The 26,742-nt window shown below is 36.3% G+C and overlaps 3 protein-coding genes across 3 annotated transcripts; 2 read left to right on the forward strand and 1 right to left on the reverse strand.

Annotated features, from left to right (window-relative positions):
- Window positions 1–1,381: 1,381 nt before the first annotated feature.
- Window positions 1,382–5,703, forward strand: LOC105058107 (COBRA-like protein 1). The gene is made up of 6 exons (XM_010940905.4): window positions 1,382–1,704; window positions 2,741–2,820; window positions 3,027–3,483; window positions 4,401–4,560; window positions 4,644–4,921; window positions 5,220–5,703. The coding sequence occupies exons 1-6, from the start codon at window positions 1,590–1,592 to the stop codon at window positions 5,510–5,512; spliced, it is 1,383 nt and encodes a 460-aa protein (XP_010939207.1). The 5' UTR covers window positions 1,382–1,589; the 3' UTR covers window positions 5,513–5,703.
- Window positions 5,704–5,869: 166 nt separating this feature from the next.
- On the reverse strand, window positions 5,870–11,146 carry LOC105058108 (COBRA-like protein 4). Its single transcript, XM_073249547.1, has 3 exons — window positions 10,932–11,146; window positions 7,132–7,611; window positions 5,870–7,051 (listed from the first exon to the last, which is right to left on the reverse strand). Exons 2-3 carry the CDS (start codon window positions 7,502–7,504, stop codon window positions 6,858–6,860), a joined length of 567 nt encoding a protein of 188 aa, XP_073105648.1. The 5' UTR covers window positions 7,505–7,611; window positions 10,932–11,146; the 3' UTR covers window positions 5,870–6,857.
- An 8,764-nt stretch (window positions 11,147–19,910) lies between these two features.
- LOC105058109 (cytochrome P450 85A1-like) lies at window positions 19,911–23,854 on the forward strand. The gene is made up of 9 exons (XM_010940906.4): window positions 19,911–20,101; window positions 20,901–21,222; window positions 21,631–21,780; window positions 21,859–22,107; window positions 22,200–22,286; window positions 22,376–22,454; window positions 22,668–22,774; window positions 22,923–23,047; window positions 23,767–23,854. The coding sequence occupies exons 1-9, from the start codon at window positions 19,911–19,913 to the stop codon at window positions 23,852–23,854; spliced, it is 1,398 nt and encodes a 465-aa protein (XP_010939208.1).
- Window positions 23,855–26,742: the final 2,888 nt, after the last annotated feature.

Genomic DNA, 26,742 nt, shown 5'->3' on the forward strand with positions numbered 1-26,742 from the left:
AGAAATTCTCACGATTGATGTATGGGCAAAAAAAAAAAAAAAATCTCAAAAAAGAATTTGCATGGTTGTCAAGTATAAAAATGTTTGAAGTACAAGAAGGGTTGGAATATTGTTTCATTTGGTGGTGGATTTGCTGTTAGATTGGCCAAATAATTTGTGGACCCTCTTTGATGGTTAGAGGGGGATTGAACGGTCGGTTGGGGTCATCTGCTGAGCCTTCTTGGGGCATAAGGACAAATCAAGGCGCCATTGACCCTTGAAAAGTTATTTTTTGATGGACACCTGATCGACTGGCGATAGAGATGGACTAAAAAAAGGTTTACTTGTGAATAAGACCGACGTGCATTGTGGTTTCCGTTTAAAAGTGTGAGCCCAAGGTTTAGAGCTCTCACAGATTTGAAAAACATCAATAAACTTTCTTAGAGGGCATTGGTACGTGACAAAATGATCAGAGATGGAAATTAGAATGACTAAATTTTTCACTCACGATTGGTTTACGATTAAAATTAAAATTAAAATAATATTTCAATATCAAAGAAATCTATGAATTGAATTTTAAAAAAATTAAAATATTCTCATTTTATCTTGTAGTTAACATCGGAACGAGAGATGATTTTTCCTATCAAATGATTAAAATAGAAGTAACTCATTTCCAATCTCATTCTACGGTCCAATTTTTTTAATCAAACAAACCTCTAATTTAACTAGCAAACTTTTATGACTGAAATATTATTATTTTTTGATACTCCCAATAGTATCTCTCTTTGACAAATATTTTTTATACTCAAGCATATTATATAAGAAAACTAGAAAACAACATCCTCATAGAGATAAATATTGATTAGATGTAGTAAATTGAAGGAAAATAGGCACAGAGACAGGGAGGACGTTTTTTTTTTTCCCTAAAACAATTTAAAATGGTTCAAAATTTACAAAAAAGGGTGAAAAAAATGGACAAAAACAATTCCTGGCCGTTATTTAAAGAGAATGCAAAGTGATTAGGAGACACTTTAGTTGAAGGACTAATATAATTAATTGGACCATATTAATAAAATAAAACATATTTATGTCATGTAACTTTATTAAAACATGACAAAATCGATCTTCATCATATAAAACGGTCACAAACAAAAAATAAATTGAATTAATCTACAAGTCATACACAGAGACTGAATATTTATGAGATATTATTAAATATTAATGCCTCACTCAAAATTTCAAATAAACTAATTTCTCCATTTAGTTGTAAATGCAGAAAGGCCAGGGGGAATTGTGAGAGTGTTTAAGAGTTTTTTATAGCTAATAATAAAGGTTAATACTTTAGCTTTGTCCATACGACACTACTTAGTGGTGGGAGTGAGAAAAACCAAAGCTTGGTTGGAATTTCTCACACTCTCCTCTCCCCTCCCCTTTCCTCTCTTCCTTTCTCGTTCCTCTCCCCATTCTCGCCCCAAACGCTGCCAGATTTGGACGCCTCGGCGACCGGACTTCCGCCGTCGGATTGGCCGCGGAGGATCCTGTGTCGGATTCGAGTTCCGGGCTGTCTTCACCTCCCTGCGCCGGATCTGGCACTTTCCACACCGTCGACAATGGAGATGTGCCTGGGCTCCTCCTACCCCGCCATTGCCCGATCCACCTCAAGGCTCACACCTTTGGCCGTTTTACTCGCGTTCTTTCTGGTTTTCTCCTCGCTAACTTACACAGGTCAATGCAACGACACCTTAAATCTTTCCATCTCCTCCATTCGTCTAAAAATTCGATCTTTCTGTGTCCATTCTTCCAAAAGTTTGATCTTTTTTGGATTCGTGTGCTCATTTTGTCATTTTTGTAATGATGGTTCTATGGAAGATAGTGGATGTCACTGATCTCCTTATAGACTCAGCAGTTTTGGGTTTCATGGATTGGGAAAGAAAAATCACATCATGCTTCTTTTATGTTTTCAACATTTTGCTTAGGTACCAAAACGATATGCTTTTTTAATATGTTTGCAACATTTGAGATGTTTCTAACATTTAAGTTAGTACTTTTATTATTTTAAATTCAAATCTGCTTCCTTTTTCAAGAATCTAACTCATTGGGTTTCTGATGGAATTGCCATTATCCTTTTTTCTTTCGTATGGTGAAAAATATATAGGAGACCAGGATCAAATCAATTGAAAGCTGAACATAAGAATACATATAGTGTTTTTGTAGCAGGTTTGGACCTCAGTTTCTCTTCTCGATGTTTCTGGGTAAATCTGGAAAAGTTCTAGTTTCCATTAGTAGTTGGCACCTCCAAACGTCATAAGCATTATATTTTTAAATTAATGAAATTTGAGTCTTTATAAATTTTGTTTAATTTTCTGCAAGGTAGTTTTTTCAGATGACGATTGGTCATCAGTAGGCTCTAAGATGCTTTTTATTAGAAAGAATATATTTTTTTAAAAAAAACCTCCTTTGAAGTGTAGTTACAAGGTGTCACTGGCTAAACTCACTGAAGTTTGATTGTGGATTTCAGAGAGAGCTATTCTCAGTCAGACAATTGATCTTGAGATGGAGTTTTAGATCATAATAATAAAGAAATTGTTGCTGCATGTAGTAATATAAATCTTTTTTTCAGAACATTAAGAATGCATTGATCCTTATATGGTATTTCTTTCTTTCTTTCTTTTTTTGAATTGCATGTTCTTTATGAGAGATTACAGTTTTATAATTAGTGCTTGTACCTAAATTGGTTAAATTATAATTCTTTTACTTGCAGAAGCTTATGATTCACTGGACCCAAATGGAAATATAACAATCAAATGGGATGTTATGCAGTGGACTCCAGATGGTTATGTTGTAAGTATTCATTAGTAAGAACATCAACAAAGAAAATATAGGGATTTCTCACTACCTTAGCAACTGTAATTCAGTGAATCTAATGTAACTGACACCAAAAGCTTCCTGAATTGCCTTTTGTTTCCTCGATATCTAATCAACTGTATAACATGAGGTTTGTTTCTCGTTAGAAAAAAGATTAAGTTTATCCATTTGTGAACCCTCAGGCTGTTGTTACGATATTCAATTTCCAACAATACCGTCATATCCAAACACCCGGATGGACTCTGGGATGGACATGGGCAAAGAAGGAGGTAATCTGGTCCATGGTTGGAGCACAAACTACCGAGCAGGGTGATTGCTCAAGATTTAAAGGGAACATTCCTCACTGCTGCAAGAAAGATCCCACAGTCGTTGATCTACTTCCAGGAACTCCATATAATATGCAGATTGCAAATTGCTGTAAGGGGGGAGTGATTAGTTCATGGGTTCAAGACCCAGCCAATGCTGCAAGTTCTTTTCAGCTCAGTGTGGGCCAAGCAGGAACCACCAACAAGACCGTCCGTGTGCCCAAAAACTTCACCCTCAGAGCCCCTGGCCCAGGGTATACATGTGGGATTGCAAAAATTGTGAAACCTACTAAATTTATTTCACAAGATGGAAGAAGAACAACACAAGCTCTGAGTAAGATATTAGCTGGAAAATTTCTCTGTTTTTTCCCAATTTTTCAATAGATTGTTTTTTGAAATAGCTTCCTTCTGATTTATGGTTGTCAGTTGGTCCAAGATAAATTAGTTATTAATCTTTTTACTAGAAGTTTTAATTCTGACTGGATATTATAAGGACAGGCAGTTCAGCATGAGTAAGTATATACGACCCTGGTTCTGATTCAAGCTTCGTTGTTTGTCTAGTAATGCATCTCTTATACTAGTTATCCTATTGTAACATGCCACAAAGGGCAAAAGAGGGGCAAAAAAACTGCTAGAAGATTTCACAATCAGTATAGCTCTTTGATTGCTATGCCTTTGGAGCTGATCGAGTCATATAAATTTTGATCTTTGTCCACCACATTAATAAAGGGACTTATTATGGAACAATGGATATAATGTGTACTCTTTCAAAGAAGATAGAATTTTAATTTTTTATCTGCACGATAGGTTGTGCTATTCTTGCCTGTATATCCAGGTTATGACATCGATGCCTGTTCTTTAACTGCCCCATTGGAAGGGTGTGAGCTCCAATTTCTAAGCTGCTATAAGGATCTACACAAAAATTGCAACAACCTCTTGGATACATGCCAAAATTCATAAATTTTTTTGGTAGATAGAAGTAGTCTAACTAAAAATTGTCTCATGAAGTTCATTATCCTTCATTTTCTGTTGCAAGTAAAATCTGCAAGTTGCTCGATTCATTTAAATGGAATATACATGAAAGCGTTTTAACAGTTTTGGCTTTGGACAAGGAAAATGTGAGCTGAGAATTAATTATTTGAGATATTACTATGTGATAAAAATTTAGGACTTCAGCTTATGTGATGTTGGGTTTGGTTATGAAAGCATGGTTTTCTCTTTTCCTGACAAACCTTTGCATCTCTATTGCAGTGACATGGAATGTTACATGCACATATTCACAGTTTCTCTCTCAGAAAACTCCCACATGCTGTGTATCACTTTCATCTTTCTACAATGACACAATTGTTAACTGTCCAACATGTACCTGTGGCTGCCAAAATAATATAACTCAGCCTGGAAGCTGTGTAGAGTGAGTTCTAATACAAACAGTGCTATTTTCTCGTCATGCAAATTTCAACTTATTTTATTGACTTATTTCGTGTATTATGACAGGGGAGATTCACCTTATTTAGCCTCTGCTATCAATGGCCCTGGAAAATACAGCTATACACCATTAGTCCAGTGTACATCTCATATGTGCCCAATAAGAGTGCATTGGCATGTTAAACTCAACTACAAGGAATACTGGCGGGTGAAGATCACAATAACAAATTTCAATTACCGGATGAACTACACGCAGTGGAACTTAGTTGTCCAACACCCTAATTTCGATAATCTCACTCAAATCTTTAGCTTCAATTATAAGTCATTAACGCCTTATGGAGCGATAAGTGAGTTATTTTCACTCATTTGAGCATTCTTGCTTTCTTCTTTCCTATTTGATGCTAACTCTGATGAAATTTTTCCATACCCTGTCTTCTTGCTGATTAATTGCAATCGGTGATCAAATTTTCTCCCAAAATTGATGCCTTCATGATCTAATATCACAAGGGCACACCATATGTGCTGGATGTTTTTTTTTTTTTTTTTTCCTGTTTATGATGTGCACCTGCATAGATTTTAGATGTTGAAATAATGCAGTTCTGAAACTTTCTTTTCATGACATTCCTCATTGTTTTGGTGTGGCAGATGATACTGCAATGTTATGGGGTATCAAATACTATAATGACTTACTCATGGCAGCTGGACCCTTCGGAAATGTGCAGTCTGAACTACTATTCCGGAAGGACTCGTCAACCTTCACTTTCCAGAAGGGATGGGCCTTTCCACGACGCATATACTTCAATGGTGATAACTGCGTCATGCCCCCTCCAGATGCATATCCGTGGCTACCAAATGCTAGTCCTCGATCAGTAGGCCCCTTGCTTCTTCCAGTCATGGTCTTCTTGGCAACTTTGGCATGCTTGTTGGTTTATGTCTAGTAAAGGGCCTAGGGCTTGCCAGAAAATTTTGATTTATTTGTACACATAAATTACTCAAAGCTTCTAGGAGTGAATTTTGATTTCTTAAAAGCAAGTAGGACCAATTGTCTTGCTACACTGCAGATTCAGGTGTGTCATGTTCAACCAGACAAATTGCACTTACTGTAATATATATTGGTGTTTTGAATCCACTCCCTGGCTAGTTAAATCAATCAGTAATAGCAGTTAATTCTATTTTGTAATCTATTGTCATTGATATGGCCATCATGTTTGTAGGAGAATATTGGATGTGTTTATTTAATTCTATAAATTTCACAAACATGGAAGTTATTTGCTGTAGAAAGTGCGAATTTGTATTCGATATGTATTTTATTTACTGATTTGGTTTCAACCTTGAGTTGCATCTTTTCACAGAAAATTCTAGCTTGTAATTTATTGTCATTTATGCTGCCATCACGGTTGTAGGAGAATGGAGGATGATGTTTATAAGCATTGAATAAATTTTGTAAATACATAAGTTATTTGTTGTAGGAAGTGAAAAGTTCTACTCAGTATGTGTTCTAATTTGTAGTTTGATTTCATCCTTGAGTTGCACCTTATTGCGGAATACTCAATTTGGACTTAAGCAGTGTTATGCATTTATTTTAAGCTCTGCATATTTGCAAGTTACATCAATAAAGAACTATATTGTGCGGTCCATAAATACAAAATACTGAGATATATTGAGAAACAATGGTAAAATCATGTATGAACTGAAAATTCGCTTAGACATTAATATTTGGATTTGAAAAAACGTTTGAATCCTATAATAAGGTAACTTTGAAAATTTCTTGAATTCTTCCATCAGTTATTGCATAAGCAAAATTGTGGAAGCAATTTTAGGAAAAAAAAGAGAGACTTATTCTGTATCTTCCAATCTGTGAATTGTTTAGTCTTTTTTTAATCATGTTATTAAAAAGGAGGGACTTTGGGTAGTTAAATGTGGGAGCAAATAGCTTGCTTCAAGAATGTATACCTGTTGACAGAACCTTTCTTTAGGCATTTAAGACTTTAGGAACTGAGAACCTCAACCATTCATCATCTCAATAAACAAATACAAAACCGCTTGCTGATTTGATAACCACTAAATTTTTCAAAGTTCCTTGTGATAAGCAATTCTTAAACTTTTATGCCATGAGAACCAATTTATCTACATTGTCCTAAAATTTTAAAACAGTTAATCTCATCTAAGAGATTACCGAGCTCACCCTCGTGACAACAGCAATACTGTCGGCAGGAGTACTGAAATGGCGAACATCTGTAGCATGACAGGAGCACTTACAGGAGCAGAGTTAGGCAGGTAAGGTTATGAGTCTGGAGGAGGCAATGCACACTCATCACCATTGAAGTATACTTTATGAGGGAATGCCCACCCTTGTTTGAGAGTGATTGTGTTCTGATCCTTCTGGAGAAGCAGCTCTGGCTGCACATTGCCTAAGGGCCCAGCCTCCGTAAGCAGATCCCTGTAACACTTCATGCCATGAAACATCCCGGTGTCATCTGCAAACATACCAATGGCTCATGTCTTCTGCTAGTGAGAGTGTGAAGGGAAAGGGGAAGGCAGTGTATTTGGAGCTTACTAATGGAGCCATAGGGGACAAGGGGCTTGTAGTCGAAGCTGAAAACTTGGGTGACATTGTTGAGGTTGCGATATTGGACGACAAGGGTCCACTGCATGTAGTTCAGGCGGTGGTTGAAGTTGGTCATGGCCATGTTGGCACGCCAGTAGTCCTTGTAATTGAGCTTCACATGCCAGTGCAACAAGGGAGTGTTGTCTTTCCTCGGTGTGTTGATCCCAGTTGTTGTCAGCAGCTTCAAGCTGCTTCTGTAACATGATTCAATGGAAGATTTATTTACTAACAATGGATGGATGGATGGATGTGTAATTGGAGTTTTCAAGTCTGAAGGATGATATAATCGATGCAGTTCTTGTTGTGGCAGCCACAGGCACATATGGGGCAAGGGGTGATGATGCTGTTGTAGAAGGATGAGAAGGAGACACAGCAGGGTGGGTTCTTGGACTAAAAATTGTGAGTAGGTTCAAGTCATTTTCCAAGTCACTGCACAGCAATGTAGCATTCCATCAATTTTGGTTTAAGGAAAAACTCAAGCAACAACAAAAAGGTTCGGTAGGGATCACACTATCATAGTTCAGACTAATAACTAAAATCATCTGGTTTAGAATATGCATTTATGTTTCTGAAGTAGTCGAAAAGGCAGCCAAAAAATCTGTCCTTAATTTGGCAAGAGGATTCTAATGCTTATGGATTGATGTCCAGTTGTTAACGGAACAGGGATCGGCCTTCTAAAAGATTGTTGAGAATAAACTACAAATATGCTTTAATGAGTTTTCCCACATGTTGGGGGACAGCATAAACAAGATGATTAATTTTTTTCCCCCTGCATGATAAAACAATGATATATTTTTTTTTTGACCAAATAGACCTTTTCTTTTGATGAAACCTGACTCAAATAGGTTTCATCGAAACTCAGAAACATGTGGAAAATCTAGTATATAAGAGGAAATTCCAATGCGAACCAATTTTTCATCGAGATATGTTGTTGGCCAGAGGTCTTAATTCACCATTATTACTTTCCATGATGAAGCCTAGTAATCTAAGTCTTCTTTGGATGACAATTCAGCTGGATATCTCCTGTTTCCTTGATAACAGTCTTTTAACCTGAATTACATATTGCCTATATTAGATAGATCTTCCTTACCTTGTTGTCTATTAACATCACTCCAAATCTTCTTCTAGTTTTTCAACCAAATTACAGACGCCCTTACTTTCATTAAAATCTGCTCTGATTATATGAGGGCAATCAAGGGAGGGGTTGAAGATTCTGGAAACAGTAAGAATCTAAGAGATGATCTCAATTTGGAGAGAGGATTTAATTTCAAAACAGGATCCAGCAAGCTATGCTCGCTTCTGGCCAGTTGATCTTGTAATGCATGTGGTGAAGGAAGATTCCCATATTTGGCTATTAAATTCTAGGAATAAAGCTAAGAATAGATAACAAGATATCTGGGATTCCAACATTCCATTATCTCATCACCCTGATGGTGGTGAAAACTATTGAAGATTTAGTTCATGAGTCATCAAAGTGGTAGGATAAGATCAACTCTTCATTTTTTTAGAATCAGATTTCGTTAAATTGGGGCTAAATAAAGCGTACTGACAAACCTTGGGTTCTCTGCAGCCAATGCAATTTTTCAAAATAAAATTCAACCTAACATATGACAATTGCTGAAATTAATGACAATGCGAATAAAAGCGCACACACACATAACGCCAATAACATCGCAATGTAATCATTCTATCATAATCATATGGCAATGATATACAGTGCTATTATGGAAAAATGAAAAAGTAATGAGTTTTTCAGTATTAAAACTAATTAACAAAATCTGATGATATAATAACAGGTTTCCAAAAATGTCCGAGTTTTGATGCTGACATGCCAAGTCTCTAATGTCAAAGTCATTCATTTCTTTCTTCAAAAAAAGAAAAAAGTCATTCATTTCTTAATGAAAACTAATGCCACAGAAATCTAAATCAATGTTACATGCAAAATAAAAACTGAAAAATTCTTACGCCGAATATCCAACTAAAACTGCATACAAGTGCATGTTGAAAAGTAAAAAGATCAAAAGCATCTACCGTTAGATTTTCAGTAGTCTTATTTAACCTAAGATCAACAGAAACCCCAAAAGGAATGTTAAAAGGTATAAAACACCAGATGTATTTATTTCCTGTCTTTAGACCATAACTCACATAAGCTGATAACCGTTCTACCAACCATTCATGTTTTACATGATAAAGAAATATTCCTGCACTAACCAGAATTTTACCAATGGATCCTCCATCGATAGTCATTCTTATTAAGTGATGCACAAGAAAGTCACTGAGTGCTTTGGTTTTCCGGTGACGATCAGGCATAAGGAATGTAGTGGATGGCACAACCTTGGCTGGTCCACAGGTGTAGCCTGGACCAGGCCCCAGCAATGTGAAGTTCATAGGCAGACTGTCCTGTTCAAGGTCCCAGCAAGCCCAACACTCACCTGAAAGGCTGACACTACTGCTGCTGGATCCTGACCCCAGGATGCAACCACCTCTCCTTTGCAGCAATTTGCAATCTGCTGATTGCAAGGGACCCCAGGGAGCAAGTCGATGACCGCTGGAGTCCTCTTGCAGCAGTGAGGTATGTTCCCCTTGAACTTGAAGCAGTCACCTTTTTCAGTTGTCTGGGCACCCACCAAAGACCAAATCACCTCTGTCTTTGCCCATGTCCATCCTATGGTCCACCCAGGGTTCATGATGTGCTGGTATATTTGGAAATTGTTCATCGTCGCCACCGCCAAAGAAGTGAACATTAGAATCAGTATCAGTGTCACTACATTGCTTATTACTATGTCGGATGGGTTCTTCGATTGAATTTCCTATAGTATGTTCTTGATATTTATTCCTTGTTGATTCAAAGTAGTTTGGTTTTCTTGCACTTTTTTGCTAAGCATTGGTATTTTCTGATCTGATTTCATAAGACTAAATTGTTGTAAATGTTCTAAATTATTGCCTTAATAGACACAAACAAGACAGGTGATGCTTGTAGAGATTAGTTTTTGTTAAGCCATCTGGTAAGATTTAAAAGTTGTTGATAATTGACTGAGTTTTTTTTTTTTTTGATGCAAAAGTAGAATCAGGGAGAAAATGGTCACCACTGCAGTCTAACGGACAATTAATGAAATATTCTCAGCATTTACTAATTAATCACTAATGATTTGATAAGTTGATAACAAAATAATATCTATTATATGTACAGTTCTTTGCAGAAATATTTGAATTTCTCCAGATTTATTCATGAAATACAAGGAACTAGTGAATAGTTGATGATAATTTTGGAATTGCTTGGATCTTTGATGCACATAAAAAAAGATATACCAGCTATTTTAACATCTATCTACTTCAATATTTCTGAACCATTTGGGGACTTTTCAATTCTTACTTTAGATTCCAATTTCAAAATTTTACACTCAACAATTTCTTCCTGAATTCCAAACTTTTACGTTTTAATTCTGCTTCTTGGATGATACAATTCCTTCAGAAAAAAATATTATCAAATTAATCTTAGAATTCCACTATGACAATAAAACTAGAACAATGTTCTGTCAAAAAGCAAATTCAGAATTCCACCGTGACCTTACCACATATTAATCTGGAGTCCATGAAATCGCATCCCATTTTATCGGGATGTTGCCATTTGGATCCCATGGATCATATGCCACTAATTGAAAAAATACAATGAAAGTAATAAATAATAAAAATTGAAGCAAAAATTAATACTTCAAAGCATTTTGAACAAAATTGGATCAGAAAAAAACCTGCATGATTGAACATCATGCCACGGAGGCAAACTGACATAACAAATCCCAATTTCCTGAACAAGCAGCATGGGCACTGCCTGATGACAAAACATTCACTTCCCATAAAATTTTCTTCTTGCCTCCAGTTGCTGGGTTTGTTTAGCTCCATTCTCACCCAAGCTATGAGCTTTCTTACAAATGATTTAACAGTCTGGGAGGTCAGAGGAGGAGGAAGGGGCTTGTGGCTCCTAAAGAGATGAAGGGATCGATCGGAGGAGAAATCATCGATTAGAGTGATGGCTCACCTACTGTTTTGTTGGGCACTTAAAAAAAAAAAAAACTCTCATCAATCTCTGCTACCTCCTTCTCTCTTCCTTGTCTGATTTTCTTCTACTTTAATTCATCTGTTCTGAAGCTGTGTTGGTGAGAGGGAAGGAACAAAAGGATGCGGGAAACTTGAAGGAAACCTCCCAACGGTCAGCTGATCTGGGACAGGGACCGTTAAACACCTTAATAAAATATTAACCACCATCCCATATTACTCCTTTACCCCTAAACTATTTCAAAGGCTTAATAGTAAAATAGAATTACAACGAAGCCTGCTTTGCCATTCAATTGATGTTTCTAATAAGTGATCCCAAGCAACAGGGTGGTGCAAAAGTTTACCTCAGAACTTTGACTTCACCTAATCACCTAATCAGATCCATATCAATTGATTCACTTCATGGTCGCATACATTGTATGTCATGTATCTTATGTTAGATCTTTACATGTTGTTGCACTAGATGTTCAATTCACCATGGTAGATGGTGCGAAAGTATATGTCAATGATAAAAAGAATAAGGGTAATTTGGCCATCAAAGAGTGATAAAAAATCTTTTATGCAATTTTAAGGAAACTGTACTTGATTTTTTTTCTTTTTTTACTCCAGGTGAGTAATGGAAAATAGAAATTTCGAATTTCTTTACATGGAGGTTGATCTTGAAGGAAGATCTTTTGTATTTTTTAAGTTAATATTATTATATAATTCACAAAGGAGGTGGAATTGGCAACAAGTAGACAGTCCCTATCTGAAGGTTACTCCTCGAGACCATCTATATCTTTCTTTCCCCCTCTCAGGTTTAGCCAGCCTGTTCTCTAGTGTCAGGAAGCTCTCAGACAAATATTGTGTTCTATAAAGCTAAAGATTGTCAGATGTACTTCTTCTACAAGCTGTAGAGCCATGAACATCTTCTTTCCTGTAGATTGGAGGTATTGCAAAGGACTGAATTGAAGAGAACTCATGCTCATTTATTATGATTGGTGGTTTGCTATTGACATCCATATGAGGAAGATGAAAAGTAATAAGATGCTGGGGATGATATTGTAGATCTACATGTGTCTCAAAGTATTTATTGGATGGGTTCTGTTTGATCGACTGCATAGTCTCTGTAGAGTAGCAATTTTTATTGCCTTTGTTCAGAGATTCTCTGGGGCTAACAATGAAATGTTAATTATCTTTACACTTACAATATAAGGTGAATTGTTATTATTATTATTTTTTTAAAGTTCCTTCTACTATATTATGGAGATTAGCATCAAATATTGACTTGTTTAACAGTATAGTGATCTGGTTTTTATATATATAATAAAATACAAAAAGTTAAAGATCGACGATTAATACTAATCAGCAATGAATACAAAATTTGTTGCTCACACTATTTGCAATACTAGAACTTATTTTAAGCTACTCCTTATTTACTTCTATTGTTTAGTTACCACTCTGACTGAAACTGTCTGAAATCATGATTAATTGTTTCTCTTCCTCTAGATCGACCAGCAAAGAGTAGCAGTCAAACGATCCCAATCCATCCTTTTGCTTGTAAGAATCCGACACTTGCCATTTTGAACGATAAAAGAAGTCTGAATTAATTAAAAAATGTTTGCAACTGTCATTGCCTTATCATATATTGTGCATAGCAATCTCCTCATCTTTTTCTAGTAGGCTTGTGATTTTACTTCTCAGTTTAATACTATGGAGGCTAGCAATCTTTGCCGTTGCAAATTTTTTCAAGTCCATTCTTCTAATGCCAACTCAATTTTCAGTTCTTGCATGACCCTAACAGCATACATGAGGCCCTTACCTTATTGAAGCCTCCTATGCACTGTGTTGCGTATGGCCAAATGATCTAAACAATTATATTTCTCAAATTGGTATTTCTGTGTCATTACACACACACACGCACGCACGCACGCACGCACACACCAGTGCTACAGAACAGGTTTATAATTTTTTTTCTCTCAATATTTATTTAATCATTCTATGCATTTGCTCTCGATATATTGTCCCCAATCTGAGGTGGATGAAATTGGTGGTGCTTCAAGTGTTCGGTCATGCCACTGGAGCTCGAGAAAATTTCTATATCAAAGCATAAATAGTGGAGATTTTTATTTTAAAATGGTCTGCTATAATATAAATAATGATCATTATTTTTACATGAACTTTTTTTCAATAAAATATCAATTTTTAAAATCTTAAATTTTTTAATCAAAGTACCTAAGATAATTGTAGAGTCCAAAAATAGTGTTATTGTACATTTATAAAAGCCATCACAGTAGTGATTACTTAATATAAAAATTTGAAATGCTACTTTTTACAAAAAAAAAAGGCACTGGGAGGGGGGTGTAAATTTGAATGACATCGCCGAAAAAAACTAAAGACCGAACTGAATAGGATGAGGAAATGGGAAGAAAATATTCCCTTCCCACTTTTGTTATAGAATTATAGATAAAATTATATGTTTCAAATAAATAAAAAATTAATCATAGTTGTCTATGTGTTGCATGTGTCAAGATCTTGCTTGATATATCAATCTGCTCCAAATAAAAATGTTTTAAGATGAACTATTTCTAGTAATCAACTTGGTCATGCTAATAGAAACCCAACGTGATTTATTTAGGCCCAGAGGAAGGCTTCAGAAACTTCTTTAATAGGCAGGGTTGCTAATAACAGAGCTAATCATGTTTGGCCAACAAAGATCTATCCATTATCCAATGAGAAAGTCTTTGTGCACCACATGCGGTGCAATAAAATTGATGTGGAGTGCGCCATCCAATTACCATATTGGAGCATGTAGCCACCACTTTCTAACATGCATTTAATAGTGTACTTAATGCCTGCAGTTCTGCTTTTTGTTTAAAATTGTGAATAGCAAAAATACCTTTTCTATTCTGAAAGTTATGACATCCTGTGGCCATATTATGACATCCTACACTCAAATTATAACTTTTTGTATACAAAAAGTTATAATTTTTTTTCAGAAGTCATAAAGAGTGAAGAGCATTTTCATTATTGAAAATTTATAAAATTTTTAAATGATGAAAATGCCCCTCCCTTCCTTATGATATCTTGTGGCCAAATTATGAATAGAAAGTCATAATTTAATTGCAGAATCTCATAATATGGCTACAGGATATCATAATTTTTTCAAAAGAAGAAAGATATTTTTGTCATTCAAAGTTTCAAATGAAAAAGTGAAACTACAGGCATTAAATGCGCATTGAAAAGTGGTAGCTACATGATCCAATTAGATGGGGCGGTGTATTTTTTCTATACTACGGTGTACAAAGAATTACTCTTGTCCAACAGAGAGTCCATCCTTTACCTATATGAAGTTTGATAAGATTATTTTTGCATGCTCCTTGTGATGACTCTAAACCATTTCCTTAGCGCATACACAAAACCCAAAGCAATGTTCTACCCTCAAACCTGGGCTTTTTGATGCCAAAACCACTCAAAACAGTATGATACTCTTACCATTCCAAGTTATCTCAGCACTAAGACAGACAGAATTCTGTTTGTTGTACCGGAAACTATTTTGCTTGGTTCCCAACTTGGTGAGATCTTAAGTAGGACCTCAAGGAACAATGAAGTTGAACCTAAAGTGTCAACACTTATAAAAGAGGCCAAGTTGAAAGAAACTAATGGACCTTACTGGAGGATGAGCTCCCGGTTTTGACCGGTCCCTAATGTAAACATCAATGCCGAGCCCACTGTATTCAGAAGCTCATGTATTAAAAACTTCATCACTCTTTGCATCCATTTAGTCCCAGTAATTGGATGGAAAGTAGAAGTTAGTGTTCTTTTTGTCGATCACAAAACAACCTGATTTTGATAGGTTTATGAAGAAATCTAATCAGAAAATGGTCTCACTATCTAACTTTGTTCTCTTCATAGTCTTATTCCTATTGAGTATTTCTATAATGCCCTTGGAATTTTACTATATTCAAATGATATTACAAGAATTCTGAGGATTCAAATTGCATTGATTGCAGAGAAGCGAGGGAGGATCGTTTCAAGCAACTGACGTGCTTAACGAGAGATGGATGTGTGGATGAGACAATGACCATACTAGGGTGGTAAGATCACCAGTCTCCTTTCTTTCAATCCTAAACTTCTACTCTTGACACCTAGATTAGAAAGAAGATAAAGGCTTTGATAGTAAAGTCGCAGAGAATGAGGTATCTATATCATCCATCCTATTTATTGCTACTGGTTAAGTTATTGCTCAGCTTGGTCATGCTAGTATCCTAATAGATGCTATGAAACAAGATGCTGAAGGAAAAATAGCTTCTGTATCTCTTCACCATAAGCTTCATATAAACATATTTGCACTGCCTTACTCATATAGATCTTTCTCTCTCTCTCTCTCTCTCTCTTCTGTCCTTCTTTGCAAGCACGTCATCATCTTTGTTTTTCCCAACATATGTTACATCACGATGGTAAAGTAATACATAACTTACAAAAAAGAAGCCTTGACTTTGATAATGTCATCTGGTTTTTTTGGGGAAAAAGACTCTCATACAGTTCTTCTTCAGTGTCGTTTGGTTGCTGGTTCTGTTGAGGCTACATGGGCATTGAAAACAGCTGGATATTGTATAACTTTTGGAGGATGTCTTTTGATAGTTCTTGCTTTTCAGACGATTACATTTTCTCATGTCTTTTATATTTGCAGTGCATACACATCTTTTGACCCATGACCTCACCGAAAAAAGATGTTGATGTGCATTTAGTCCCATATAGAATATATGAGGAGATCTTAGATATTTATGCAAGACCATGAATTCTAAATAATAGTATTTGACTAGCCATTTTGGATGAGATTTGTGTTGTCAAAATGACATAACAATCCCTGCAGATGGGTTGATAAATCTGAAAGTGATTATAATAGAATTTGTGATTACCAAAATTGTTAATCAAGTCGGTGACCAGTTTTTGGGCTTTTAGAATTTTTCAAAGTGAAAGGGGGCCATGAAGCACTGAAATGTAGATTTTCTTTTCTCTACTTCTAAAATGGCACGTCTGTTTTTTTTTTTCTTCTTCTTCTTCTTCTTCTTCTTTTCAAAGAAGAATCTAACAGGAGCTGATGCAATTAGGATAATGTGGGTAGAACTGAAGAAGTTTTTTCATATTTTACATCAAGTAATAGAGATTGGCTTTTTTTGAAAAATCTCGTTCCTCCTTTTGCTTTGGCAGTCTGGATCTACCTTTGGAGCATGCACTCCTTCATGATGGAGGGTGCTAACTACTCCTTAACATGAAAGGAGAAAGCTCAGATTGCAAAACAACCTCTTCATAACAAATTATTTATAGCATATAATGCTAATCGTTCAAACATTTCCATTTTGTTTCTCTTCCATCACTCTTCTCGTTGTTTCAGAAAAAAAGACCAGTTCAGGCAGCGAGTGTCATTGATCAATCATGAAGTGTCTAAGATGCACAAGATGCCCCCATATGAAAAGCAACAGGTTTAGCAAGTCATAACTTCGGAAAGAGTTGGATCGAAGCTGATAGTTCGGTCAAAAGGATGACCGATTTAATTCCAGAAATATACAAGGTTTTCGCATCAAGAACCATCCATGCATGCATTTAGAATCAAGAACCATCCATGCATTTGTAACTTGTAATGTTCCATCATCATGTTTTTCCTAGAAGTGGATGATCACAAATGATACATAATACAGCCATCCTGTTATTCTGCAGAAATCAAGGAGATATTACCACTGCTAATAGGATTAAGATTTGTCAATCAATAAGAACATATTCAGACAAATTATGCTCTGGCTGCAAGAAGTTGTCTTCCTTCTCTCACTGAGCTTTGAGTTGTGCCTATTTCTTGCTTCATGTCAGTAGACAAGCTGACATCAATAGATGAATGTGGAAGGTACTAACACCAATGAGGCTAAAGAAATGGCTTAATTACAACTTTCTGAGGAAAAATGGCTTGTAACTTTCCATGAATGAAAATTGACTAAATCCAGCACTTTTTAGCTTTATCACGCACTTATTCAAGCTTTCTTGTGTGTGTATGGCGAGTAGTCACTTATCAAACTTTTGGCAATGATTAAGCATATAATTTGCTATATAATTAATGATGAGGAGATCAATTGTTCGACTTCTTCGGCTTTAATTCTGATCCAATCTCCATGCAAATGCCTTTTAGCTAGGTAGTCCAATGATAAGGACACCTTCCTCTCCATCCCCCACAGGTTTGAGCCCAAAAAGGGAGACAATCATCCATGCGAGCCACATGAATGGAAGAGACATCATGCACCCGTACAGATACGGGCTGGGGTCCAATTTCTAATAGACATTGGCGATTTGGCATCAATTTGAAGAGAATTGCTAATGTAGAATCTTCATATGGTAATTTTTACCTAATTGTATTGGTTTCGGCTCGAGGATATGTTAACAGACCCAGCATAACTTAGCATAAGAAAGATCTTTGTAAGTAGATTAATCCTTACGAACAATTTCCGGGACCTAAATTTTGGACCCTGGTCCAACCCATATGACCAACTTTCTGATAGGATTGACCCCACCCACTTGCGCCACTACTCAGTCTCGACACATGGGTCCGGACTCAGGTCTGGATCAGGTGGTGTCGAGGTCCACCCTCACCAACTTGCAGCCCTGATCTGAGCCAAAAGCCAGTGGCAGAGGTTATGTAGTGGGAGACCAGACCAAAACCCCTGAGCCATCCCTTCCAACTGCCGGGCCGGGACCGCCTGACACCACCCACACCTTTCCCTCAGCCCTGTAGACCCCCTGTAGACCCACTGTGCTGGGCCCTCACCCGGCCGGCAGGCCCAATCCATGTGCCCTCTTGGCTCTGGCCAGGATATAATATGAATCATACAACTCATGGTCCAGTGCAAGTACAACCTCCTATTTTCAGTGCCCTTCTCTCTCTCTCTCTACATAGTGCCTACTTGGCAACTTAGTATTTTATTCATATGTATTGCACCAATCTTGTGAGTTGCACCAGTAACCTCGCACCACGTGACGGAAATTCTTTTGTGTGAATTTACCCAATAAAGGTATGATTAGTTATCACCTTGAACATTGATTGTGAAAATTATGTTTCCCCGCTTGCCACTGAAAAGAACCATCAAAGTAAGAAAAATTATCAATCTGTTTATTTTGAATTTAGACCTTTAACAAAATTTAAAAGCATGCTAAATGGGGCATTCATTTAACATAAGAGTTGATGGAGAAATCAAATCGGTTGAATATTTTATGAATGCATGCATCGGTGCATGATGTTTGCAGTCATTGTTCTCTCCTCTTTTTAGTTATTTAATTTTCGATAAACAAGTACCCTTTTATTCTAATTGTGAAGTATGATGATGATGAATATGCAATGGAGTGTTCCATAAACTACTAGTCGTGTGTTGTGTTTTTGACATTCTTGACCATATATGTATTTTTTTAATTCTTAAATTAAAAAAAATTACTCCTATTATAATTAAGTATGAGTAAATAGATATACTATTTAACACTGGAATATACAACTTTGTTGCTAACCAGATGTGATATCATTAAAGCAAACCCCTATTTGTTTTTGTTTGCATCTCTTTTCTGCTAGAAAAATATATCTTTCTTTTTTATAGAAAAAAGTGTATCAAGTAAATATGCATAATGTAGGATATCTTTCTTGAACCAAACATATATTGAATATCCTCTCTTTATCAAAAAAAAAAAAATCCTTATATTAGGACTTTGACTTGTTAGCTCCTTTCTTCCAACCCGATCCCAAAAATAGTCCATTCAAAAGACATACAACATCTATTCTTTTATATAGTATGCTAAAATAATTTCTCTTATTCAACTAATGACTGATTTGGTTTATCATCATCTATTTAACAATAATCATATTTCAATTTTCCAGTCATTATAATACAAATCCTTAAATGAAAATTTATTCTCATCTCTCCTTTTCTTTAAAGACTTTATTTTTTTAATGCTAAAAAATAAAGACTAGTTATCATCAAACTGATGATGATTAACAAATAGATCATTAATTGAAACACAGAAACTTCATTATACTATCTATTTTACAGGAACTAAAACTCTGAAAGGGACTGTTTTGAAATTGGGTCCTCGAAAAGGGACTACATCAAAATCCCTTTTATGATGGACTTGCCGACATTCCAAGATTTTCAAGGATTCTCTCTCTCTCTCTTTCTCGCCCCCCATCTAGTTATTTGCTTCTAAAAGTCATGCAATTACTGAATGTATGTAATAGGATCAGCAAATTTAATTCCTGCTTTTCCTCTTTGCTCCAATGGAGTGGAGACCATGTGCCAACTCACCTGCCTTTGATTCTGGCACAAATTTTATTTTCCTCTCAATATCTCAATGTCTCTACTTATAAAGGGTCTGTGTTGCAAACTGCCATGTGGTCTACCAAACACTCATCTAAACAAACACTTGGTCCATGAATGTAAAAGGATTGAGCTGGCCAGAATTGGACTATGGGTGCTAACTGTTTGAGCCTACTGGAACTCAATGGATTTTTTAATGTTATACTGGGTATGAAAGGGTTGGGTTTTAAATGCAGTGTGCTATGTTGGAGGGCTATATAAAGCTATGCAATTGAGGCTGGAGAAGAGCATAAGCAAGTCATCCTATTTCTGGATCCTTTGAGGTGGTTTGAGAACTGTTGGGGTGGAAAGATGGTGGTCTTGGAGGTGGTTCTCGGGCTGGCTTTTGGGCTACTGATTATTTTCGGTGGCTTGTTGAGATGGAATGAGGTGAGGTATAGGAAGAAAGGGCTGCCACCAGGGACAATGGGGTGGCCAGTGTTTGGGGAGACCACAGAGTTTCTGAAGCAAGGCCCCAACTTTATGAAGAACCAGAGAGCTAGGTGAGTTGAAGTGGGTGATGGCCTTTTGTGGATTCTGTGACCTTTCTTGTGGACCATGATGTGTTATCTTAGAAGATCCTGTCAAATGGTTTTCATGTTTTTATTCTTGAATTGGAATTGGGGTTGCCTAGAGAAAGTTGTTCTTTCTTGCTTCAGTGCATGTAATTCTTGTTCTTTTCTTCTATGGTATAGGCATTCTATGAGTAAACATTTTAGTTGGTAGTGGTAAATTTTTGAACTAAAGAAGAAATCTCTCTCATGCATGGAAATATCAATTATGGTGTCCTTTCTCAAGCCTTTCTTGAGATAAATTCTCTCTCTCTCTCTCTCTCTCTCTCTCTCTCTCTCTCTCACTTGCTCTTCTTATGTAGAGTTTAAAGGTGGACTGCTGTTCTAGTAGTTTATACTAGAAACTAGTTTGTCTTATTATATTGAAGCTGTTCTTCCAAGATGAATGCCTAATTACTGTTACAACTGATACTGCAGGTACTTACAATTTACATTACTGTTCTTTTGGCTTTTCTTTTTCCAAAGCTACTTTGGGCCTTACCAACTGTATCTCTAGTTCAGATTATTTAATTTATATCTGTAAACGTCCTTTTTATTCACAGAACGTAGCCTTTAAGACTAAAGTTGTTTTAGATGTCTGCAAGCATGAAGTCTAAGCATGCTAATCATATATTTCTTCAGAACTTTTATGGCCAAATTCTGTGTATAATTTCAAGAGCTCGAAATCTTATAGGGAGGTAAGGTTTCTTCTACTACAGTTTAAATTTACTTCATCTTTTGGCATTCACAGGTATGGGAATTTGTTTAAGACACATATATTGGGAAGTCCTACGGTAGTGTGCATGGATCCAGAGCTCAATAGATACATTCTTATGAATGAAGGAAAGGGCCTTGTTCCTGGTTATCCACAATCCATGCAGGATTTAATGGGTAAATGGAATATTTCAGCTGTTCATGGTTCTCTCCACAAGTCTATGAGGAGGGCTATGCTCAGGCTCATTGGTCCCAATATGATCAAAGACCAACTAATTTCAGAGATTGATGAATTCTTGAGATCCTACCTCAGCAACTGGAGTGGCAAAGTCATTGATATCCAGGAGAAAACCAAGGAGGTTGGTTGGACTAAACCACCTACTTAAACAACAGAACTCTTTTAGCTCTAAACATGGCTTTAGAAATCAGTACTCAGCATCTAGTTTTAACTTCAATGACTAAGAAAAACAAAGGACCCCATGACACTGACTCCACCTATAGAGACTCAGAGATAACATAGAGATTTGCGAAGCTAATGTCCAAGTGTCGTAGTCCTAGTTCTGTTCTTGTTATGCTTTACAACTTTGCTTTGAATAGTGGAAGTCCTAGTCTTAAGCGAGACAAAACTCTGCCCTCTTTGGGAATCAGAACAAAAAGAAAAAAGAAAGGAAAAAGAGAGATGTACTATGCTCTCACAATTTTGTCTGCAATGAAATTAACTAGAAATTTGAAACAAAAAAGTGATACTTTTTGCTCTTCATTTCCAGTTGTGGTGTCTCTCAGCCTTGCAGCAGATTGCTGGCATTGAAACTGGTCCACTTGCCAATGAACTCAAATCAGAGATCATGAACTTAGTTTTAGGAACTCTATCCCTACCTATAAATTTTCCAGGTACAAATTACCATCGCGGGATCCAGGTAACTTGGTTTTCTGCCAGCTCTCCTGATCTTATTACCTGGTTGCTTGTGTTTCATGCTAATGGACTTTTCATGCAGGCAAGAAGGAAGATTGTAAGCATATTGGAAAAATTAATTAAAGAGAGAGTAGCCTCACCATGCTCCCTGAACTACATGCTTGACTCCCTCCTGAGAAATGATGACGATGCAAAACAAAAACTCAATGATGAGCAGATTATTGATCTGGTCATCACCGTTGTCTATTCAGGGTTCGAAACTGTTTCTACTACTTCAATGATGGCTGTCAAGTACCTAAGTGAGCACCCAAGAGCTCTTGAAGAATTAAGAGTAAGAAATATGTTGTGTTTCTAGTTATTCTTTGAACTTTTCATTGTCTTACATTGCTTTCCTTTTAATTATTTGATTGTTTTGATTTCTAGAATGAGCAATTTGACATCAGAGAAGGAAAGTCACCTAAGGACATGTTGAAATGGAATGATTACAAATCTATGATTTTTACTCGTGCAGTAAGTAGATGAGTTCAACATTGGCTTTCCTTTAGCCTGCAATGCAGGCAGTGCGTTAGTCTTATAGACCAGTCTTATGCTTCTTGTAGGTGATCTTTGAAACTTTGAGATTAGCCACAGTTGTTAATGGGGTGCTGAGGAGAACAACACAAGATATGGAAATGAAAGGTTGGTCAAGCAACCGAATCGAGCAAAATGATGTGAACTATCATAACTTTAATGTACTCTGGTTTTTGGTCTCAAAAACTATGCAAAGGAACTGCTCTATCATATCCTTGAGGCAACTTTAAGCTTTTGTAGTGTTTTAGATCTTTCTCTCTTCTAATAACATAAAGCAGATTACTGGTCCTTATGGTATTACATATATTTCACTGTTATCAGGATGTATTATTCCAAAAGGGTGGAGAATCTATGTGTACACAAGGGAGATCAACTATGATTCTTTCATGTATCCTGAACCTTTGGCCTTCAATCCTTGGAGATGGCTGGTGAGTGAGCATGAGACTTGCTACTGAAATTTTCTAGTGTCCCATCCTCTTTTCGACAAGCAACTTTTCTCTTACAAATCACTGCAAACAACTCTCTTTTGAAATTAATGAAGCTTCACTCACTGATTTACCCTGTGACCAATAACAGGATAAGAACCTGGAGTCTCACCAATACTTCCTGGCATTTGGTGGAGGTGGTAGGCTGTGCCCAGGGAAGGAACTGGGGATAGTAGAAATCGCAATGTTTCTTCATCACTTTGTGACTAAATACAGGTGCGGCTACGTTATTTTGATTTTTAACTTTTCAGAAGTGCATATTCTTTGGGCCATTTACTTCTACTCCCTTTGGTTTCCCTCCCTGATCTTCTGTTGTTCTTGGGTCATGTTTTGCTCTGTGGATGGGCTGTTTCTTTTCCTGTTATGGTCTCAACTCTCTCCTTTTCGTGGTGTTTTCTTTTGCTTGGGATGAAGAACTTCCTCCTGTTGTGTTTTTTCCCTTTTCTTTTGGCACTGCCTTATTGTTCCTATATCCTGTTGGATTATCAGGGACTAGCCCTCTGTGGGCTGTTTCTCACCTTGTTTTCTGATTTCATTAGTTCAACAAGATACAGCTGAGTGGTTTATCCACCGTTTGCTCGACAAAGTGCATATTATTTAGACTGAATCATACATACATACATGCATACACATGCATGTATGCGGTATGTGTGTACGTACATAAGTACGTATATACATATGTATGTATGTATGCATGTAAGCACGTACACATGCATGTATATATATGTATACACACACACACACACACACACACACTATCTAATAACCATGACTAAGCATTGATCTCTGGTCTTTCTGGCTACCAATTATAGTCATTTATACCTATTTACCTTTGCAAACTCTGTGTTCATCTACCATAGCCTTCTTTTTTCATTTTTTTTTTTTTGAGAAAGGTGTTAACTTATCATATCACTGTATGGATGTTATTGCTGCAGATGGGAAGAAGTTGGAGGTGATAGATTACTGAAATTTCCAAGAGTTGAAGCACCTAATGGACTGCATATCCGGATATGGGATTATTGAAGTCATATTATATACAGAGATTTAGAAATGTTTACTCACAAATGAGCCAAGGCAAATGTCCGTGAATCTTTTGTAGCTGAATCAGTAAAAGAATAAAATTACCACCATATATGCATCTTCTTCTCTTCCTATCAACTAGTGCATCATTAGGAGCTAGACACAACAATGGTAATGATACAGCACGGGCAGGAATTTTTCCAGACACAACATTTCAAATGTTGCGGATGAACATGTCCCAACCATGCTACATGTTGGCAGGACTCTCCTGGTGCTCTCGTCCCACCATCATCAGCCTTTTAAACTGTTAGACCTGCCTTGCTAAAGAAGATCCAAAGCCATTTGCTAAAGAGGCAATTAATGAGATATTGGCTATTTCAAGTTGGTATTGCATGCAAGATTATCCTCAGTTTGGTCAACCACATGATATACTGTTATTTCATGATTGGGGGTCGAGGTCTTGCATAAGTGAGGTCTGATGGACAATGAGATGCTATAGTGCACTTGCTTTCATGATCTGAATGCCATAAGGTATTGGGCTTAGTGGAAAGAAAATGCTGTGAATGTAGGTTGAGTGATTAATGTAATCCTCCTGCAAGTGATCATCTATGTGTTTCCTAAACCTTTGGAGCCCATGTCTAACCATCCATATTCCTGTCTGCCATTACACAATCCCAATCCCCAAGTATGCAAGAACTACTGCTTTTATATACATACAAACTACAAGCATGTGTATGCGTGTGCATGTGCGCGTGCACGCCCACACATGTACGTACATATGTATGTATGTATGTATGTATGTATGTATATACATATATGTATGCATAGATAGATATCAGGTCGGTTCAATTTGAATTGATTTTTTCTAAACTGAAATCGGATCCAACCAGTTTTTTCGATTTCTAAAATTTTTAAATTGAAATCAAACCTAATTTGAAAAAAAAACCAATCAATCTAAATTGAACTGAAATTAATGGTTTGGAATGGTTTTATAGTTTGATCAGTGTCATGCCCTGAATCCAATATTTGAATCGGCCAAGCGACAGCCATGCACTTCTTAGAACAAGATCCTAAAGAATATACAAGGTCTTAAAATTTATTACAATGTTAAAATCCCATAAGCACTATTGATTTCAATTGATAACAAATATTCCACATTACAAATATCAAACATCGTGCAATTTACAAAACTTGGCTATCTAACTGATATTCATGATACTTGCTATCTATTTAATCTTTTCATCTATGATCTCAACCATAGCCAAGTACATATATTCTATAATTGAAAAAGAAAGAAAAGATGGGGATGGGCTTTACAACCTAGTAAGAATTTTCATATACCAATATTAATATAATAATGATAAATGAGAAAGTATCAATAGTTGATACCCATATAAATCTCGTGCCATAAGATGCCATAATCATAAAACATGCACAGCAAAAAGTATCTTTTTGTGCAATGCATTATATCATATAATTATTTCAAGACAATACATACATATAAATTGGATCCGGTCATATAAATTTCTTGACTCTAAACTACTACAATCATAATGCAAGCCCATGACAGGGCACCAATAAAGTGGCTAGCCTAGAGCGCTATAACCCTGCATTTAGTCACACAATTCAATTACATGTTTGTTAAGTATTATATCGCCAGGTTATACTCTTTGCAAAATTCAATGCAAAAGATTATCAAAATCCATCCAAATCAAGATTAGTGATATATGATACATAACTTCATACGGAATTATAGATATACTTAATAAATAAGTGTATAGCATGTAACTATCAAAAACCATATAGATTAAAATCATTGGTACATAAAATAATTTTTATATAAATAGATGATCAATATCCAGAATTTCTAACCTTCACATATGACAAACTTTAAAACATACTTTATTGATCCTTGACTAGTATGTCCAATCAATGATAAAGTTCCAATACATTCTCGATCAACCATCAACAAATTATTGTTAAATTTGTATTTTTAAATTTTTAATATTCAAATTTTTCTTAATCCCAAATTTTTTGATCTTACTTAATATATGACTAATTAATAAATAAAGATTTACAAATTCATCTCGATTTAGGGATTAAAATGTCAATCCATTTCTCAACATCTTTTCGTCCACCTGATTGCTCCCATACATAGCACTGAATCAATATCCAAGGAATTATATGAAAATTTAAGTTGAAACAATTCAAGAGAGAAACAATACAACAAGCCAGGTAACAACATCCAACTATCCAAGGGGTTTGAATCCAAGTAACTAGTGGATCATGAACAAGAATCCAAATCAGTTCAAAGATAGTATGATGGGCATTTATCAATGACAAGGTTTAGGGAAGATCATGAACAAGAATTGAGTCTCTTAAATCTCACTTCCAAAAATCCTTTGATCCAACTAGAGAGAAGAGAGAAAAAAAAATGAGAAAGAGAACAAATAGAGAGAGAGAGAGAAACGACTGAGCAAGAACAGAGATGAGAGATAACTTCTCTCTTCTTCTTTAAAATAGGAACATCATCTCTTCCCTTTTCTTAAAATAAGAACACGATCAGCATTTAAAGATGGTGATGGCCTAGGCTAGCACTCAGCCATAGCAACACCAGTGATGGTAGTCAGCCAGCAATCGAAAAAGAAACACAAGCCGGCTGCTTAGATCCATCAGTTATGAAATAGAGAAAATACGAAGAAAGAAAATAGGGCATGGAAGAAATGGCTTTGATCACTGGTCTGCTCGCTCACTAGCGATGAGGCTCCATCATGTGGGTTTAGGAGAGCACCAAGAAAGTTTGGTTGGAGTTCTGGCCGGCCATCAAAAGAGAATCAGAGGAAGGGTAGGGCGGATCCCACAATCAAGGGATTCTTTTATCGTTTTGAAAT

Source organism: Elaeis guineensis, chromosome 15 (assembly GCF_000442705.2).
Source record: "Elaeis guineensis isolate ETL-2024a chromosome 15, EG11, whole genome shotgun sequence".
NCBI classification, from domain to species: Eukaryota; Viridiplantae; Streptophyta; class Magnoliopsida; order Arecales; family Arecaceae; genus Elaeis; species Elaeis guineensis.